Source organism: Podarcis gaigeae (genome assembly GCF_964106915.1).
Source record: "Podarcis gaigeae genome assembly, chromosome: 6".
In the NCBI taxonomy this organism is placed as follows: domain Eukaryota; kingdom Metazoa; phylum Chordata; class Lepidosauria; order Squamata; family Lacertidae; genus Podarcis; species Podarcis gaigeae.
In genome coordinates, this window is record NC_139682.1 from 33,533,014 (window position 1) to 33,553,582 (window position 20,569).

The 20,569-nt window shown below is 40.6% G+C and overlaps 1 protein-coding gene across 1 annotated transcript in view; it reads right to left on the reverse strand.

Moving 5' to 3' along the window:
* Positions 1-5,362: 5,362 nt before the first annotated feature.
* The window catches only part of PKP1 (plakophilin 1), a 44,048-nt gene continuing 28,841 nt past the window's right edge, over positions 5,363-20,569 (reverse strand). Inside the window, exons 4-14 of the mRNA XM_083745276.1 lie at positions 19,921-20,065; positions 16,647-16,854; positions 15,448-15,625; positions 12,066-12,180; positions 11,723-11,878; positions 11,277-11,453; positions 10,974-11,127; positions 9,955-10,141; positions 8,467-8,551; positions 7,698-7,801; positions 5,363-6,491 (exon numbers count right to left, since the gene is read on the reverse strand). Of these exons, the coding sequence (XP_083601402.1) occupies positions 7,730-7,801; positions 8,467-8,551; positions 9,955-10,141; positions 10,974-11,127; positions 11,277-11,453; positions 11,723-11,878; positions 12,066-12,180; positions 15,448-15,625; positions 16,647-16,854; positions 19,921-20,065 (1,477 nt within the window). The 3' untranslated portion in view covers positions 5,363-6,491; positions 7,698-7,729. The remainder of the gene's footprint in view (positions 6,492-7,697; positions 7,802-8,466; positions 8,552-9,954; positions 10,142-10,973; positions 11,128-11,276; positions 11,454-11,722; positions 11,879-12,065; positions 12,181-15,447; positions 15,626-16,646; positions 16,855-19,920; positions 20,066-20,569) is intronic.

Consider the following 20,569-nt stretch of genomic DNA (forward strand, 5'->3'; position numbering starts at 1 on the left):
CTTCAGAAACTAGCAGTGGGAGTGCAGTGGATGTAGAGAAAGCTGTAATGGTAATGTAGCCTAAATCTTTATAGGGTATCTGTTCTGCAAATTCCTAATACATTCAGAATAATACAAGCCATATTTTTAAAATATGAAATGGATACATTCATTGACACAAAGTGAGACCTATGCTGAATATTTAGTTCAAGAAGTGAATATGAACTATGTTTCTCCATACCAGTCAGGGCTAGCATACTTGCTGTATACAGACACTTAGAAAGGATTTAAAAGTTTCATGCTTCAGTGCTAAAGCTCACCAACAAAGCAATGATATCTGATTATTAAGCGTCAGACTCAAGCTGTCATGGAAGAGAAGATCTGATATGAATGTGAACTAGATATTAAGCAAAATAACCTCCAATGATATAATCCAAGGACCTGCATGCTTCAAAAACTCTAGATCTAAACTTCTAATCACAAAGCTTCATTTTTTATCATATGGCAATGGATTAACCGGTGCAATTTGGTGGTGTGCAAAGCAATTCTGTAACAGCATATAAGTATAAAATGAAACAACTTAGAAATGAAACAAAATACCTAACATATGCCTTTGCCAAGAAAGAAAGAAAGAAAGAAAGAAAGAAAGAAAGAAAGAAAGAAAGACAATTAGATGACTTGGGGATGATGTATAATTTACAGAGAAGACACAAGAAGGGCCTAGCTTAGAAAACGATGCAAGCGTACCTGGTCATTTTGTATTACTTAATTTTGCATTACATAGGTATGGGACCTATGGTTGGTCTGAAATTCCAGCCAATTTCTCTTGGGCTCTAGTGCTTCTGTGGCAGCTACATTTTTTTTTTTGAAGGGGGGTGGGATTTCTAACACTCTGCTGTGTCAACACACTTGCATCTCCCTTTGAAACTGTGAGATCCTCATGGCATCTGCTTCACCGCAACAGGCATGCAGCTGCAGGTTCCAAGCTTTGGTGTAGCGTCAGGCCTATTATCCCCTCCTATCCTTGGAGTGAAACCAGATGCAATCGGGAAAGCAGGGCAGCCAATAGGAGCAGAGGACTATTCATTTCTTACATTAATTTATGTTTTCATATGCAGTTGTTTCATCTGGTCATGTCTCCACAAGCTGCTACTGTCTGCAAGCCAGTTTGGTAAGGGAAAAATAAAACCACCTTCTCAAAAGATGCCAATGCTACAGTTTCTTATCATGGTGTATCTAATTCCTTCCACCACTCCCTGCTCAGATGAAGGAGTGTGGCTAACATTTGCAAGTGTCTATATGGAGCTTTTTTTCTCTGAGCGGCTACTGCAGATCTTCAACTGATGCTACTGGTAGCACCAGTCAATGTTGGTAAAGCTGTATTTAAATGGCAGCCCTGGGAAAAAAACAACAGCCTCCCATCATTACCAGATATACCATATCACAGGCCTTGGGTTCTCCAAATGTAAGTCAGGCCTCAAGTGCAACATTGCAACTTGAAGAGCAAGTGTTTTGCTCTAAACGTGCACAATCCAGAGTGAGATGAGATCACTGTGGCTGCTCTCGCCCATTTGTCTGACCACCCTTCTGCCTGCAGTGAGGGTTTGATTTACTGTAGGCAGAGGAAGAGGGTGGAGACCATGACAAGCAGAGGGATGGGCAAGAGCTATCTCCTTTCTCACTTAACTGGTGCATTGAAATGGAAAATCCTCATTCTCTAGATAGCAATTGGGCAACCCTAAGACAAGCATCTTGACCAGACAAAAATAAATTGCTAGGTGAGGTGCCAGCTACTTCCAGACTCCCTCCTCCAGCTCATCCTTTAGATTTCTCTTCGCTGCTCCAAGAGAGTGTAGAACTATTCCTCCGTGTTTTAGTTTTAGTTTTTATATGTACTTTTAATTAAATTTTCTGTTATATAATTTCAAATAAACAGTTTACATAATTTAAAATATCCAATGACTTCCCTTCTTCTCTTTCCATGGTTCATTTTGCATATCTTACCTCCCTGCATATTTTACAATATCTATTCCAATGGGTTCTCCACTATTACATCCTTCAAAAATTATTTACTCTGTTGAACTTATCTTAATGCCGCCGGCGTTTTCAGCTGTACACAGTTATTCCCCATATACTCAATAAACTTTTTCCAATCTTCTTTAAATGTATTTTCTTGCTCTCTTATTCTATATGTTAAATGTGCAAGTTGTGCATATTTTGTCAACTTAAGTTGCCAATCTTCTTTAGTTGAGACCTCGCTCACTTTCCATTTTGGGACTAACAAAACATGGGCTGCACTTGCTGCATACATAAAAAACCTTTTCTGACATTTGGGGATTTCTCCTTTCAGGAGAAAGGACTCTGGTTTGGGCAGGGGGAAAGTAATTTTAAACATTTTCCCCAGTTCATTATAAATCATTTCCCAATACTCTTTTACCTTTTTACATGCCCATGTTCTTCCATGTTTTTGAATTAGTCCAACTCTAAGAATATCCACTGTCCTTAAGAAAACAGTCTTTTTTTTTGAGCTGATCCACAAGGCTGGGAGTCCCAGAATAACCATCCTCCTTAAGGAGTTCATGTTGCTGAAATACACCACTGGCTTGTGAGAATGTATTTATGTCCTGATGGAGAAGCAGGATAGATAGCAGCTCCTAGAAACGCAGTGCTGTGATCTATAGTGAGACTGAGGCATGTCCTCACCTACCAACATAGTCCTCCTGCTTCTGTCTTTCATTAAAGCTGCACAAAGCTGATGGCGCATAATAGGAAATATGTTTTGAGATCTATAGAAGAAAGGACAGTCTTCCACTAACTGCAGAATGTAGAAAACTGAATTATTCGTAAGTTGCTTTATTTATCAAAGTAAGCACAATAGCCAAGGTGAAAAGTTAAAAGATCTCCCAACTCTTTATTGATTTCAGATGTTCCAATGAAGCAAATACACATACAGTACAGGAAAAAACAAAGTTGACATGGGATTCTTGTACATATATATTACAGAATACTTTGTATAGCTGGGTTAGTGATATGGGTGGTAATAAAAGGTAGTAAATTAATACAACCAAGGAGTAAGCTTGCAAAAGTTCATTTCTTCTAGTTGTGCCCATGAACCTTCTGAAATGATGCATTGGACATCCAAGACATCCTTTGACTAGCATTTTAGAATGCATAAAACAAAGCAAGCCCTAATAAGGAAAGCACTTTTTGCTATCTTGAGGTCATAACAGGTTCTAGCATTTATTTACGTGACTCACGTCCTATGCAAACACCAGCCTGTTGCATCTTGCTTCTCATGTGGCAGGGCCAAAAGAAATGTTCAGCCCATCCTCACAGATAATATTCTATCCATCCATTCCATGCTAGCAAATGATATATACACTGGGGCCCTTTCTCTCTGGATAATAAGTTAGGAGAAGAGGGCTGATCAGGGATCAGGAGCCATTGTAGGGCATTTGACATTACTGCTCATGTAGATCTCTTCAAGATCAATTTGCCTTGCTAAACAGCATAACAATACCAGTGGTAAGGGTTCTCTTACTACATGCCAAACATTGACAAAACTGAAATTTTTTTCCTTCCAGTAGCACCTTAAAGACCAACTAAGTTAGTTCTTGGTATGAGCTTTCGTGTGCACGCACACTTCTTCAGATACACTTCAGATACAGTGTGCATGCACACAAAAGCTCATACCAAGAACTAACTTAGTTGGTCTTTAAGGTGCTACTGGAAGAAATTTTGTTTTGTTTTGACTATGGCAGACCAACATGGCTACCTATCTGTAATTGACAAAACTGGTTTATGGAGGGCAAGTGCAGATGACAGGTAGTTCTTGATTATCTGATAACTGACTAGTTGTGCCAAAGCCTTCTATTAACTCAGTGATAATCATTCTGCTAATCATTCTGTTAACAAATCTGGTGTATGTGTAGATACACACTTTATGCTTACGTATATGAACACTATTAAGACTATTAGTAGCTTGTCGTTATGAAATATCAAATGTTAAAAATGTAGTTCATGACCAGGTCTGGCATCACCACACAGCAATTCTTGGGACCTGACTCTGGTAGGGCCTACTAATGACATGTGACCTGTGCCTGCCCCCTCATCTACCCCCCCCAGCAGCCAGGACTCTAAATCAACACTGGGCACCACTTTTACATTTCCCACAATACCATGGAGTGATGCAACATAGGCATTGTGGGAAATTAAACATCAGCATCATGTCTCAGTAAGTTAGGAAGGAGTTGATTTTGCTGAGGGTCCTCTGAAAACTTGGAACCAATCAAACTGATGAAGATGAGATAAAGCACATGTAATCCAGAAACCTACTGCCAATACATTTGATTGGTACATTCAAAGGTAAATTGCAACATTGTTCATTTCTACAGTTCCTGGCCATGTGCAACCTTCCTGTCTGCCCATTCTCTTTCCTAGTTTCTTTCTCCTCTTAGATTCCTCCCTCTCCTCTCAGCTCCACTCCTCTCAACTCCTCTCCCTTATTCTGTACCACTCCTTGTCCCAGTCCTCCTTTCCAAGACTTCACTTCTTCCCTAGGTCTGTGCTCTTTCAGCTGCCTTTTCCCCTGCACGTCATTCTACAATGTGCAGGAGAGTCCCCCATCCTCTGGAGAGTTCCCCACCTGGAGACTGCAAATATCTGCAGGGAGAAGGAGGGAACAGGAAACTTTCCCACCCTCAACTTCTTTGAATTAACTTATCTTTGCCGTTTATTTGGAATGACACAGCAACTTGCTTTCATAAATGTACTTTTATCACTGAATAACGACACACCATTTGCCCAAGCTAAAGCTCCTCTACAAAATGCCATAACCACCCCAGGAGTATTACAACACACCACTGAAAAATGTACAAAAACCTATGACAGGATGCCTCTGAGGTGTGAAGACTGAAATGGTAGTTGAAAAGCATAAGGCAAATCCATTTTAGATCCAGCAGAAACTGCTTGAACATATTTCTTTTTTAAAAATTAATGAAAACCACCACCCCTTTCCTCCCAAGCTTCTAAAATGGTCTGACAAGAAACAGTTCGATTTCATAGCTACTTGTTAAACACTGTAATTTCATTTTGGTTCCTACTCATGAGCCTTGGGAGAAGGCTCTGGGTACAAAGTGAAGTCAGAAGACTTCTGCTCTCACAATGGAGCGTTTCCCTTTCCTTTTCTCTTCACCCCCAATCCAATTCTATGTCCTCCCCCTGCATCTTCAGAATCTACTTCAGAGGGTTGGAAGACCCTGTGAACGGGGCTTGGGGGCCCACAGGGCAGAGGAGAGGAGAGGAAAGTTCCATTGGGTGAGAGGAAATTGTTTGTGCTACTGAGTGAACATGACAGGAATTCTCAAAGAGTAGATCACGTCTATTTTTCTTTTTTCTGAGTATATATCGGCAGACTTGTTCAGCTGATGGATTTATGAAATAGCAAGAATCCGACTTTGGTAAAGCAAATATTTTTGAAAAGCCACATAGAAGCTTGTGGTAGATTATATCCTTAGTAAGACCTTGGGGGTCTTCCACACAATCCATTACTTATATATAGTATAAAAATAAAGTTTTCAAAAACTATCAAGAATCAATTCAGGAGAAATTTATCTGACATGAATTTGCTTCTTGGGATTTGGAAACTAAGTGACCTAAAGGGAGAAAAATGCTTAGCCATAAAATGGAATACGAAAGCAGAACTGGTGCCCACACCCTCACCCCCCCCCAAAAGAAAGATGAATGCAGAAGAAACTCTGTGATGTCAGTAAAGTTTAGGGAGAAATAATTTCAGCAATCTAAAACAGGAGCTCTATACTAATTATCTATGTAGAATGACCACTGACAAAGAAAGAAACACATAAGGTATTAGTAATTTTACATAATTTGTTGAAAATGAGGAATAAAAAGGACTTAAAGCACTATCCTGTGCATGGTTATTAAGAAGGAAGCCACACTATGTTCAATGGGGCTGACTCCCAACCCTTTAGGTTGTGCAATCCTGTGCACATTTTCATGGGAGTAATCCCCAGTGAACTCAGTTTTCCAAATAAACAAACATTGAATTGCACTGTTAGACAACTGAATGGCACCCAAATGCCTTTGGTGACACTGGAATTCCACTTCTCCCACTCTATATACGTACACCCACTAAATATATACATACATATGTGCTACCTCCTTAAAAGTTTCCTAACATAGCATCAGTTGGTAGGTAGGTGTCTAACTTATTCATTGTACCTCTCAAAATTGTAAGCCCCCGTTTGTTTTTAAAAATACTAACAATTGACATCAAGTACCATTAACCTCCAGCCTCCCAGCCTATTCCCAGAAAAAATGAAAGAAATATTTAAAACAGCCATTAGAACATTTTAAGATATGCCAGGCAATACAGCTTTTGTACCTAGTTTTACAAGTGTCTTGAAATCTGGCAACATTCTCTCTGTGTGTATGTTAATGTCCAAACAATTTCTTGACGGCAGAGGCCTCTAGGCAGAAAAGAGTCACAAAGTCTGAAAGAAAAAGAAAAAGACTGCAGAATTAGTCATTTCCAAGTGTCCCCTATGTACATATTGAGAAATGCCCCCGTGCGCCTTTAATGAGCAGTTGTACCTGTGGAATACATAACACACATAGGAGTCAAATCCTAGGGGCTTCAGCCCCACCATAAAGTATTTGAGGGAACCGTGCCCCCACAAAGTTGATGGGCATTCCCATTCAAATGGTGTGTGTGCACTGTGTCATGTGATCAATTATGCAGGGCGAGGCTTATCTCTGGGGCCCCACAATATTTTATTCAACTTGGCACCCCTGATAGGACACGACTCAACCGAGTCTTCTTCCTGCTGCTCCTCTGTTGAGCCATGAGTTCATAGCTGCACACAGATCACAGTGCGCTCAGAATGGGAGGGTGGCGACGGGGACGCAGGTGGCGCTGTGGGTTAAAGCCTCAGCGCCTAGGACTTGCCGATCGAAAGGTCGGCGGTTCGAATCCCTGCGGCGGGGTGCGCTCCCGCTGCTCGGTCCCAGCGCCTGCCAACCTAGCAGTTCGAAAGCACCTCCGGGTGCAAGTAGATAAATAGGGACCGCTTACCAGCGGGAAGGTAAACGGCGTTTCCGTGTGCGGCTCTGGCTCGCCAGAGCAGCGATGTCACGCTGGCCACGTGACCCGGAAGTGTCTCCGGACAGCGCTGGCCCCTGGCCTCTTAAGTGAGATGGGCGCACAACCCCAGAGTCTGTCAAGACTGGCCCGTACGGGCAGGGGTACCTTTACCTTTACCTATATGCTCCCTAAATAATCCTTCACTTCTCCCTCTTCGTCCCAGTTCTTAAGGCAGCAACTTAACCCACTGATAACCCCGTGGAAGTACAACTTTTTTTGGGATTGGGAGATAAGAGGTTTCCCTTGAGTCCTGTACCCAGCAGTGGATGATGTGGTGGCCTGAGAGTGTTCCCCTGTCATCCAGTTGGTTGTATTGCTGCTGCTTACCTGCTGCGGGTGAGGGCAATGGTGAAGTTGGCATGGTGCAAACAAACCAGCGGAGCCAATTCAGTCCTTCTACCAGTTTATTTGCGCCACGCCGACCTGGCCATCAACTCACATCTCTCCCTCTACCTCCCAGCAGTGATATGACTGACCAGCCCTGCATATTGAGGCTAATCTAGATGTGACTAAGGTTCCCCCCCCCCAGCTTTGAAAGTCTGATTCAGTTGTTTACCTGTAAGCCAAACATGCAGGAAAGGTATCTTCTTAGAACCTTGAAGAAAGGGTCCTGAGAGTGCTTCCTGTTAAGGATCCCATCATATTTCTATCATATCCTTGCTGCAGAATAGAAGGTTGTAGATCACATAAATTGGATGAAGAACCATTATGTTATGAGGAGTCAGATGTTTTAATATAAGCATGAGAGAAGTCAAATTCAGGGAAATGTCTGGATGCACTCACAAACTATATATGTTGCACATGTAAAACTCTCTAAGGCACGAGAGTGGTTTCAACTGAAGATTTCTAGCAACCTCACTTAATAACTCATATATAAATGCAAAAACATTTTGCAAAGCTTCTGAATATTCTGCTTCTGTGTCCACAATTAGTCGACGTGAATCTTTCTGTTCTTTTCTTTTTAATTGTCATCCATCAGCAGACCAGAGGAGCAAAACTAACAAAGCACAAGAAAATGCATTGCATTTTTTAAAAAAGATATGTCACTGTATATATTATTTATATTGAATATCTGAAAAGGTAATTCCTTTTCATCCAGAAGAGATGCCTCTAAAACAATTCTGTATACAAAAAATGAAACAAAATGACAGCTCTACTTTCCAAAACAGTTTACCATCACAACTTTTTTTTAAAAAAACACTGTTTCTATGATCTTAGGAGACATTCACCACAGGGCTAGCCACACCTTTTATTATGTGAGTGAGGCTGTCCAAGTGCTGTGCTGTTTATGAGAAATAGTGAAAAAGACCACATTATTCTCTTACCTGTTTTAGTATACTTTGGAGCTCCCTGTTTGACCATAGGTCAGACAACAGCATCCGAGCAGCTTCAGCTGCTTTTGGATAAGATCTACAGAAAGAAAAGAAGGCAAATGAGCTTTCCAGAAAAGGATGGATGACAACAACTTTCTTGCTGTTCTTCCGCTGGCAGGTAAAGACTTTCTTGTTCCAACAGGCCTTTGGAAATTGACTAGGTGTTTTTTTTTGTAATTATTGTTATGTTTTAAACAGATTTAAACAGATATATAAAAATATAAAATATATAGGTATATAATATATGCATATTTATGTAGTATTATATATACAATATATATATAAGTGGCCTCGGTCCTGTATACCTGAAGGAGTGTCTCCACCCTTATTGTTCCGGCCGGACACTGAGGTCCAGCGCCAAGTGCCTTCTGGCGGTTCCCTCGCTGTGAGAAGCCAAGTTACAGGGAACCAGGCAGAGGGCCTTCTCAGTAGTGGCACCCGCCCTGTGGAACGCCCTCCCACCAGATGTCAAAGAGAAAAACAACTACCACACGTTTAGAAGACATCTGAAGGCAGCCCTGTTTATGGAAGCTTTTAATATTTGATGGACTATTGTATTTTAATATTTTGTTGGAAGCCACCCAGAGCGGCTGAGGAAACACAGCCAGATGGGTATATAAATAATATGTTAATAATAATAATAATAATAAGAAGAAGAAGAAGAAGAAGAAGAAGAAGAAGAAGAAGAAGAAGACATGTTTGATGTGCTGTTGCAGGCGTACTATGGCATTTCTTCTTTCTGTACTCCTCCCTCTGGCTCATCCATGCAGTGCTAAATCTTGGTTTAGTATTACATGCAAATCTTCAGAATGTAGTTTACAAAATAAACTACAATAGCCGAAGTTTAAAATGCCATTCAGTAGACAGCAGCCACCACCAACCCCATTTCATGGTATTAATGAGTCTCTAGGTATGCCAGGTTCAAAGTTAAGGACAGCGCTGAGGAGCTTTACAAAGCCCATCATCTCTGACTAATGGCCATGCTGGCTGGGCCTGATGGAAACTGGGATCAAATAACAACAAGAGGACCACAGGTTTCCCATCAGTGGTTTAGGAAAACAAACTCGGTATCTGAGACTCACACTAACCACAGAGTTTGTTTTCCTAAACCACTTCGGCTATTGTCTTCTTCTTCTTCTTCTTCTTCTTCTTCTTCTTCTTCTTCTTCTTCTTATTATTATTATTATTATTAATATATTATTTATATACCCATCTGGCTGTGTTTCCTCAGCCGCTCTGGGTGGCTTCCAACAAAATATTAAAATACAATAGTCCATCAAATATTAAAAATGCTTATGGTGAGGTGTCAGTGTTCTGCAATAAATAAATTAGAAATGGAAAAGTTCTAAGCTGCACATATATATGATATGCAAAGAAAGGGATATATTCAAATCATGGTTCAAATCTCTCGTATGCCTACTTTTCGTCACCATTACTCACCCATTACGGCATAGGCCTACAACATTATTTATCAAGCTGCCTGTCAGGTAGGGCTTGGCCATTTGTGGGTTGGACATGATTAGGTTCCTCAGTGTGTAGCAAGCAGATGTCATAATGTCCCCATAGTTGCTGGAACCTGGAGCCTGGAGGGCCAGGAGACGGGTCACATCTGGGAGCACCTGATTAGCTGAAGGGCAGAAACAGATTACCATTAAATACAACTCAAAAAAGCTATTGAGTTGTCTAAAACTCAAAAGGGTTACTGAAACTAAATAAGCATTACTCAATAAGGTCTACAATCGGGCATAAGGGGAATATTAGTCACCCTTGGGAGTTGTAGCAACAGATCCCACTTTTGCTAAAAAGCAAAATTATCAGGTGGGAAGAGCCAAAGCAGATCAGCTTCAGGGAGTGATGAAGTTCATATAACTGTGACTGTGGGTACCAAGCCTAACCTAACACACCTGCCCCCCCCCAACCCCAAACAATAGCATTTTACATGAGAGAGATAGCATCATCCGGAGGGTAAATAATTCTTTGCTTATTCTCAGTTGCTTTTTAGATCATTAGATAGACCTGCTGATCTTGAACAAACATGAAAGCACAAAACTGGATGAGAACAGAAAAATGTTGAACCAGCTTCTCACTGATGAACACTTTACAGTGGTACCTCTGGTTACAGACGCTTCAGGTTACAGACTCCGCTAACCTAGAAATAGTACCTCTGGTTAAGAACTTTGCTTCAGGATGAGAACAGAAATCGTGCTCCAGCGGCACGGCGGCAGCAGGAGGCCCCATTAGCTAAAGTGGTGCTTCAGGTTAAGAACAGTTTCAGGTTAAGAACGGACCTCCGGAACAAATTAAGTACTTAACCCGAGGTACCACTGTATTGTGATAGAAGAGATTTAAACACTCTGATCATTTAGCAGAGTGGGACTTTGGAGAAGAAACGACATATATGAAGAAAAGCGCGTGAATGTAAAGAAAGGAAAATAGGTAGAATACAAAATGGTGCCTACCCATTGTTTTGTGTAGAATAGGGTGTCGAGACATATTGCTCAGCAAGGATGTTCCAGAGCGAACTACTTCAGCATTATTGGACTGCAGAAGGCGTGCTATACGGGGCAAACCTTTCTCCTTTAGACCAATCAACTGGCTCATTGCATTTGACATCTAGAAAAGTAAATAATTAGGCATTTCTTATTTCTAGAGTTTTGGGGTGGTAGCCAGCATACATCACACGCAGAGTGTCTACTATCATCAGTCAACAAAGTGCTTTTCCAGATGTCTAACCAGATGTGGGGTCAAAATAAGGCATTTACCAGTCCTCTGCTTGCAGTCAGATTTTGCAGGGCTCCAGCACATGCCTCCAGGGTAGCATCTTTCTTGCTCTGGTCCATCAGAGACAGATATGTGCGGATGGCATCTGAATGGTACAACCAGCTGGACCCTCTGGGTTTATAGTCCTCTTCAGGAAGAGGTAGGTCATAGTCATCATACTAAGGGTAAATAAGAATAATTAAAAAATCTAAGAAGTTGAAGTTTTACAAAAGAACCCCCTTTTTAACCCATGTTTTGCAAAAGAACCCCATTTTACCTATTTATTACACAAAACTAATATTAAACTGTTTTTGAATATTGCATTTTTGAATTGCTGAAATCCACCCTGGGACTTTATGGCGAAAGGTGGGCAGGAAATTGAAATAATCATCACCCAATGTTGCCATTAACACAAGGCAATGATGTAGCTCTATGCACCAAATCTCACCTCCAGTTTTCCACCTCTGTTGTTGAAGCAGCCAGTCAGGGTTTTGTCTGTGTAACTGTTCCTGGCCATGTGGTTGAGCTGCGTGTATTTATTAGGCACCTCAGCGTCAAGGCGGTAGGACAGATTGTGCAGGATACAGATGCAGTTCTCCACAGACTAAAACAAAGAAAATGAAATAACCGGTCACTTCTCTCAGTTGTCAGTGCATAAATACTTTACACAGGGCAGGATTCTTTAAAAAAAAGACATTGCTGTAAAAATAATTCTGGGTTTACAATTCTGGCAATGTTAACAAGAGTTATATCAGCTGATGAACAAACATTACTCTACGTCTGACTTGTACCTTGTCATCTGGACGGTTGGCAGCCACACAGTTCTGAGAATAAGCCATTACAGAGTCAATCAGTCCAGGGTGGTTCCTCATGGTTTGACGTCCAACATCTGCAGAACTCAGGTTCCTACAGGGAAGAGACATTTTATAAATCAAAGGGAGAAGTAATCAGATCAGTCAGGCACCTCAGTTACTCTTGTCCTGTGCTCACCAATCTCTCTCTAGTTCTCTTTGATTCAATGAGGGTGAAATTCTCCTATACAGAGAGCCTGTGGAATATATCGCAGACCTATTCCACAAAATAGATCTGCTCCTAAGCACAACTATTAGCTTCATGGCAGCTTTCTTTCTAAAGCTAATAGCTGGGATCACAGCTGGGGGATAAATGGTTAAACCTCCCCTCCCCACATGCTGTAGTCCTCAATGAAAATCATCTGCAATATCTACTATTAACTTTTCTTTTTCTTTTTGAGCCCAATATCTGCTGTGTACATATTACTGGCTTAAAACACATCTCAGTCTTTCTTTTGCTCAATTTGGATTAAAGATGATTGGGGGGAGGGAGACGACACATAAAAATGGTGTATTTCATAAAGAATGGCAGGACAAATACAGAATAGATATGGATTATGGCTAATGTAGAATGTACACTGCTTCCAAAACTAGCGGTGGGAGCACACTGAGTGCAAAGTAAAAGGGAGTGTGTACACAGCCAGGGCTTCTAATAATGCATTTAGCATTGGGTCTAGCTTGGTCCCAAAAGCTGCATATGCTGAGAGAAACAGGGTGCTTTAATATTAGTTGATTCTAATCATTTAAATAACTATTCAAAAATAATGTTTTTAAGGGGGTGAATATAATATCTGAAAGTTCATTAATCCAAATACAGTGGTACCTTGGTTCTCAAACGCCTTGGTACACAGACACCTTGGTTCTCAAACGCCAAAAACCCAGAAGTAAGTGTTCCGGTTTTCAAACATTTTTGGGAAGCCAACATCCGATGCGGCTGTTGGCTATTGTTTCTGGGGCACCTGCACCTTGGTTTTCAAACATTTTGAAAGTCAAACAGATTTCTGGAATGGATTAAGTTTGGCGCTTTTGTTTTTGTTATTTATTTTGTGTTTTTGTTTTTGAGGCTTTTTCAGTTAATTGTGTGGAACCCAGTTCAACTACTGATTGATTGATTGATTGATTGATTGTGTGACTAAGGAAATAGATAAAAGCCCTCCATCCAAACAATGACTATCATCAGTGCAGGTAAGAATTTTTTTTTAATTTTTTTTTATCATCTACAATAATGTCTTATATATTTTATAGTACAGTACATTGATTATTGCTTTAATTTTATTGATCAATGGTCTCATTATATAGTAAAATCCATGTTATAATAGCTGTTTTAGGGGTCGTTTTTAAAAGGCTGGAACAGATTAATCCATTTTGCATTACTTTCTATGGGAAAGCGTGCCTTGGTTTTGGAATGCTTTGCTTTTGGAACGGATTAAGTTTGAGAACCAAGGTACCACTGTACTTAATTTAACAATTCTGGTTGGTTTTCCAGGGGTTGCAAGGGAGTCTGAGAACTTTCTCCTTTCAATAGCTCAAACTCATCTCCTTTTGCTCAGCTACACTACCATTAAGGCTGATGCCTGCCAAGTTTCATAACACAACCATTAAGATGAAACAATCTTTCAAAATGTTTGAGGGCAAATGCAAATATTGTTTGATCAAACTAAATAGTGCTGTTCAGATGGTTATAGCTAACGTCTTCAAGACACTGGTTTTTCTCACATGAGGCTTACTTCACAATACTGTGTCAAGGTGCTGAGATTTTTTTTTAACAGAGACCATTTCTGATACACAAACAAGCCCTAGCTAGTTTTAAGATCACTATGGAGCTATTTTTTCTGTTTTCCCTTCAGACTCCCAAAGGTTTGAAGATATGGAGCTTGGAATGCTTCCATTTTGCACTGAGTCATTTTATAAGGGAGCTCTCTCTCCATTATCTACCTAAGCAAGAATGGAAATAATTTACTATTGTACAGTGAGTTTACAAGCTGCTTATATCAGCTTGTTAGACCCCTGGACCAAGAAAGCTGCAGTCGCTGATGCAGTTCATCTTTTTCATTTCACCAAACAATGGTACTTTTAGTTCATGTGTGTGCTTGAGGCTGCTGCTCAATCCCCTAAGGGTGAACTTCTAATTGTGTAGCTCTTCCATTGGCTCATTCAGTGATTCTCATATGCTGGCAGTCTAGCATTGCTGGAGATCAGTAAGAGAAACTGCAAGTCAGGACTAATACGTTCATGCCAAGGAATTTGATAGCTTTTCCTAAGCTTGAATAAAACTATTGCATGCTAACTAAGAGGCTTCCTACAGTTTAAAAGTGGGTGGTTGTAGAGGACTAGGGAATCTAATGAAGAAAACCAATATGGAGGGCAATTCAAAGGAAAGTCATTGCCAGAGGCAGTCATTAAAATTCAATGAGGAGCAAGCAAAAGGTTTGTGTGTTTTTTAACATGCAGGTGAAGAACGTTTGGTCAGAGTACCAGCACACACCTGGTACCTGCGCCTCCAGTCTTTATGCATACAACAAAAATACATCTAGATGACTGCAATGAGAATGGTTGAGAAGCTTCATTTTGTGCAGAATCGGACAGTGCTTGATGCAAACTTAAAGGAACTTCACTGTCTGTCAATTTAAAGACTGGCACTTAACCTTTTAACCTTTACAACCCGAAATAGCTTTGTGCTCAGACTACCACACCTCACATGCTTCTCAGTAATACTGGAAATCTGCATCTACTGGGCCTGAAATCTCTGAGTCCAGTCCCTATATAGCTCTATTTTCATTCTGGTTTGTTACTAGAATAGGGAACCAAAAGCAGTGAATCAATGATCTCAAAATACCACTTTCATTGGAATTTTGGCTTACAATTCCAAGTCTTTTTCAGACATGGAGCTCTACAATGGATTGCTCTACCCAGCAATGGTATGCCTGGTATATATTGAATTTTAAGTGACAAGCAAAAACCTTTCAATTCACCCAAGCTTTTAAAAATTTCTTTTATCTTAAATTTTTAAACTTCAAATCCCACTGCTGGAATGTGAAATGCTTGCAACATTCTAGTGACTTTTAGGGTTGTCCCAATTGTAGACAATTTCTGAGAGTTTATTGTTGACCAATACGACTATTCTTTGTTTCTTAAAATTTTTAAACTCTTGGACTCTTAATTGCACTTTCATGCATTATTTGTTTTGTTGCATTAATTTTTGTATACTGACTTGAAATCATTGATAAAAGACAGTATATCAACATTCTAAATTACATACATAACATAAATGCACCTCAGTTTTTTCAATATGATCAAAATGCTAATATGTCTGTTGACCTACCTCAGACAGCCAGTGGCATTGAAGAATACCTCTGGGTCAATAATTTCTCTTGATCTAGTACTAACACCATCAGACCAGCCAGAAAAAGGAATAATAACACGATCAGTCAGAACAGGAAGAGCTTCATGTATTAAATCTTCTTTCAGTTCATCTGTGGACGATAAGTTCCAGAGCAATCCTGGAAAGCAAATACATGAGACACATTGCTATAGCTTCCTGTCATTCTCATTTGGATTCATAATAATAATAATTTTATTATTTATACCCACCCACTCTGGGCGGCTCCCAGCAGAACATTAAAAACAGAATACAACTTCAGACATTAAAAACTTCCCTAAATAGGGATTCAAGAGGAAACTGCAAAGCTAATAGGTATTCTGAAAGTGAATCTCCAAATGTTCATGGAAGGCATTCAAGCTACAGTCATGTTAAAATAAATTCTACCTGCCTCACTGCCTGCTTATGAATGATACTGGGAATCTACGTCTACTGGGCCTGAAATCTCTGATCCCACATAGCTTTATTTATGTTCTGGTGTGTTACTGGGATAGGGAAGAAAAAAACCAGGGAACCAAAATATCAGTCTAGAAGATTGTCTTTCCTTTTAACAAACTGGTAGTGTTTCTTTATTAAATTCCAACTTCTCTTCCACTTGCTGCATTAAATGAAAAAGCACCAATACTGAGGTTTTCCAATACAGTGGTACCTCAGGTTACAAACAGTCCTGTTTATGAATTATTCGGTCTACGAACTCCGCAAAACCGGAAGTAGTGTTCTGGCTTGTGAACTTTACCTCGGTCTACAAACGGAATCCGAATGGTGGAAGGGCACCGGCGGAGGGAGGCCTCATTAGGGAACGGATTTGGTTTAAGAACGGACTTCTGGAATGGATTAAGTTCGTAAACCAAGGTACCACTGTATACAAATATATTGAAGTTTAGTCAATTTTATGTTACCTATATTGAGGGCTTCCACCTGCACCACAAGACTTCCTCTTCTCTCCCCAATCTGTTCAGGTTTTGGTGGGTAGCACAGGGAGCACACAGAGTGAAGAGATGGAAGAAGTTGCATTGTGAAGGTATAAATCCTTGCGCTAATGGGAAACCTTTGCTGGACACAACCCAATATTTATGTACTAATTTGTATTAGTGATTTACTGATCCAGTTGCTCCAACATTGTTATAAAAGGGTGGGGGTACCTGTCAGCTGCTTCTGTATCTCTGTGCTCCCAGTCCTTCTCAGGAGGCTCACACATTCTCGAATTCCATTCTGACGGCGGGTTTCTAGCTTGTTGGTTGGATTTCTGAAAACTAAGTTTCGGAGGGCCCCAGCTGCAGCCTGTTGCACGTTCTCATCTGGGCTGCGCAGAAGCTCAATAAGTTTGGAAATGCCACCAAGCCGATAGACCTAACAAAGAAGGGATTTAAATGTTTGTTGATCAAAACTGTTTAGAAACCTCTCTTGTTTTTTCTGCAGATAGGAAGCATTCGTGTTGAAGGTTAACATATGACGTATACTCATTGCAGTGACCAGTGTTGAACTACTACTGGCTTTACTGTGAATATTCATTCATTTAATTTATTTATTAAATCTATATACTTCCCTTCATCTGTAGAGCTCAGGGAAGTTCACAGCATAAAAATACAAAATAAAAATACATAATACATAATATAAACATAATAAACACATGACAAAGTACATAATAAAAACAAAAACAAAACAATAACGCCCTCCCCCTATATATGTATATGTGCCCCATATAGTAGGTTTTATTGCATGCATAAACTGCTGCTTCCTATTGCACATGATAGCATTAAGAGTTTATAGAGTGTTCCTTGGGGCCCAAAGTCTCTTCTTCCTTTAAAATAATGAACCAATGCTTTTGATTGGTTCAAAAGCCACCTTGGTGCAGAGGTCACTCACTATACGTGAAGGAAGGAACGCTTTGCTGATGAGTCAGGGCAGTTTCTGCAATTCATCAGTTCAGGTGATAGCAGTCTAAGTTCCAACATGCCATGTACTGTAGGGGAAAGGGTGTGCTCTTGTTCATTGACTGCTGAAAGCTCTGGTCTAGACCTCACTTGGTTCAATGACCCTTGTACAATATTATTTGAAAAGGTGGAAGTGAGACTGGAAAGCTTATGTGTTAAAGAGGAAATGGGTGCTGCTCTAGGAAAGCCAGACTAGTCATGATGTAGAAAGTAAATATAAACGAACTGTTTATTGCAAATTGTTTAAGTTGTTGGACAGGCAATTAATCAGGATCACTGCCCTGATATTTTATGACATGGCACTATAGAAATACTTTTTATAAATAAAAAATAATTCAGAATAAGTGCTTTCCTACTGGTCATATTTATTCCTCAAAATACTTTTTATCTCGCTCCTTCCATTGCCTAGTGGATAGGCATTATTGTTTGATATTAGAGCAAATTATATGTCCCAAACAGGTATTTTTTCCAAAAGTGTGCAAGATTTATTTGCCTTCATTGCAAGTTTGTTCTGAGTAAATTTTGGAAAAGGATATACCCATGAAGACAGCATGGTTATGTTATTCAGTAAAGTATCATTTTTGTTAATGGCATGATAATATAAATAATAATATTAACTGGATCCTGGCCTGCACCCAGCTTTGGCTAATGGGGATGCAGGCTCGGGACTTGGGCTGTGCCAGGGGGCAGAGCCAACGGAGCAGGTAGGCTTCCCTTGGATCCACCCCTTGCCCATTTAAGCAACTCACACCTGGGGCACTACCTATTTGTTCCTTCAGCAGCTTTTCCCCCCCTGCACACCCACCCTCGGTTTAAGCTTATAGTCAATGACTTTGTTGTGGCTATGGTGGTTGCTGTTCTTTAAGGGGGCCGGGTAGGAATTTGCCCACCGGGCTAACTGGCACTGACCTGGTGGTTTTGCCTACCTCATAGAAATCGTCATGACTGGTTGGGCATTGGGCCAATCCTTTGTTTTGGATGGAGGGGAGGTTGTAGTCTCCATCAGCCCCTCCAAAAGCTGGGGTATCCCGTTAAAGGGATCCAGGGGGAGTGGCCATGTCTGCAAGCCCAGGTGGGTTCCAGGGCCGAAGGCACTCTCCCAGACAGCGGTCCCTGCAGGGGGCACCCTATTTGATGTAAATCTTAGGAACCCCCATCTGGATTGGCCACTCGTCACTTCCAGTAGTTGGGCTGGAAGTATTTTGATTGCCTCATGCCCAAGCCAAACCTCTTTCATCTGTATTCAATAAAGTTGTGGTGTGTTTTGACCCCAAAACCAGCCTTATTGGTCTCTTATTTGCATGGGTAGGGGGAGTATGGAGTAGGGGGAGGGTATTTGTCTGACAGCTTACTTTCATATAATCATAGAACCTTAGAGTTGGAAGGGACCCAAGGGTCATCTAGTCCAAGCCCCTGCAATGCAGGAATCTCAACTAAAGCATCCATGACAGATGGCCATTCAACCTCTGTTTAAAAACCTCCAAGGAAGGAGAGTCCACCACCTCTTGTGAGAGTCTGTTCCACTGCGGAACAGCTCTTACTTTCAGAAAGTTTCCCCAAATGTCTAGCCAGAATCTCCTTTCTTGAAACTTGAAGCCTACACTCCAGAGCAGGGGAAAACATGCATACTCCCTCCTCCACGTGACAACCCTTAAGATATTTGAAGGTAGCTAGCATATCTCCTCTCAGCCTCCTCTTTTCCAGGCTAAACATAGCCAGCTCCTTCAAACGCTCTTCATAAGGCTTAGCTTCCAGACCCTTGATTATCTTGGTCACCCTCCTCTGCACACGTTCCAGCTTGTCAACATCCTTCTTAAATTGTGATGCCCAGAATTGGACACAGTATTCCAAGTGTGGTCAGTGAGAATTTCAGAATTAGATAACCAATTTGTTCTGAAGGAACAAAAGTGGATATCCTAACTGTTTCAAAGCTGAATTTTGATACATTTATGGGATCTGACTGCACGCTAACGTTGGTGCTGTTTTAGAAGTCAAATACTCAAAATGAAAGTTTTCTCAGTTGTATTTGCAATTCTGACACAGTTCTTGAAAACATAAATTTAAAACAACTATATTTCAATTATCATTACCTGGAAATAACCCCCAAAAAATAATCACTCATATGCATATGCATCAATTCAAATAACCACATCTGAACCTATGCCAATAATTTTGAAGTCAGATGCTGATGCTCTGAACAGTTGTATGTTTGGAAGTTTAAACATAAGTTATTTGCAGAGAAGTAGAGCTTTGTGTGTGCCTAATACCTACCCAAAAAGCGCACCCAATGCACTAATGGCGAAGCCCCCTTTATACCCCTAGTATTACCTCTTAGTGTTGAATGGACAAGATACCTCTTCCCAATCTGACTTCCTCTTCTTTCTGGTGGAGCTACAGGAAACACGAGTCCTGACATAATTCCACACATTAAAGCATCTCCTACAAAGCCACACACAGCTGAAGTAGTGAGGGATAACTTTACCTCTTGCTTGGCAGATTCATCTTGAAAACAGGTGTGCTGCAGGTAGTAAGCCCCCATGGCATGGTACTTCTCATCTGAAGAACACAGGAACTGGATGGCTTTCTGAATAGTCATTGCTCCATAATCCATCTCATCATTGACTATTCTAAACATTAAAAGGGGAAGGAAATGTCATTCACTGTGAGGCAGATTCCTAGCAGTTTAATAGCAAAATAGTGGAAGAGCTAAAAATGAATTACATCCTCTTCTTATCTAGGTGACAAGTATTAACAGGGAAGTACAGGAACTCTGAACAGTGCATAAATCCCACCCTGTAAACTATGTAAACACTATCTATCAACCAAGAAGTTGTAAATATACAACATTAAGATTAAAATAACAAGATTACACTAAAGTTAAGATTCTAGCTACCTCCTTGCTCAATAAAACCATCCCACCATCTCTTCTGTACCATATTGAATGGACACCACTTCCCATAATGTAAAATCAGGCATAGGCAAACTCCGGCCCTCCAGATGTTTGGGACTACAATTCCCATCATCCCTGATCACCGGTCGTGTTAGCTAGGGATGATGGGAATCGTAGTCCCAAACATCTGGAGGGCCGGAGTTTGCCTATGCCTGATGTAAATGATTCACCTAAATTAAAG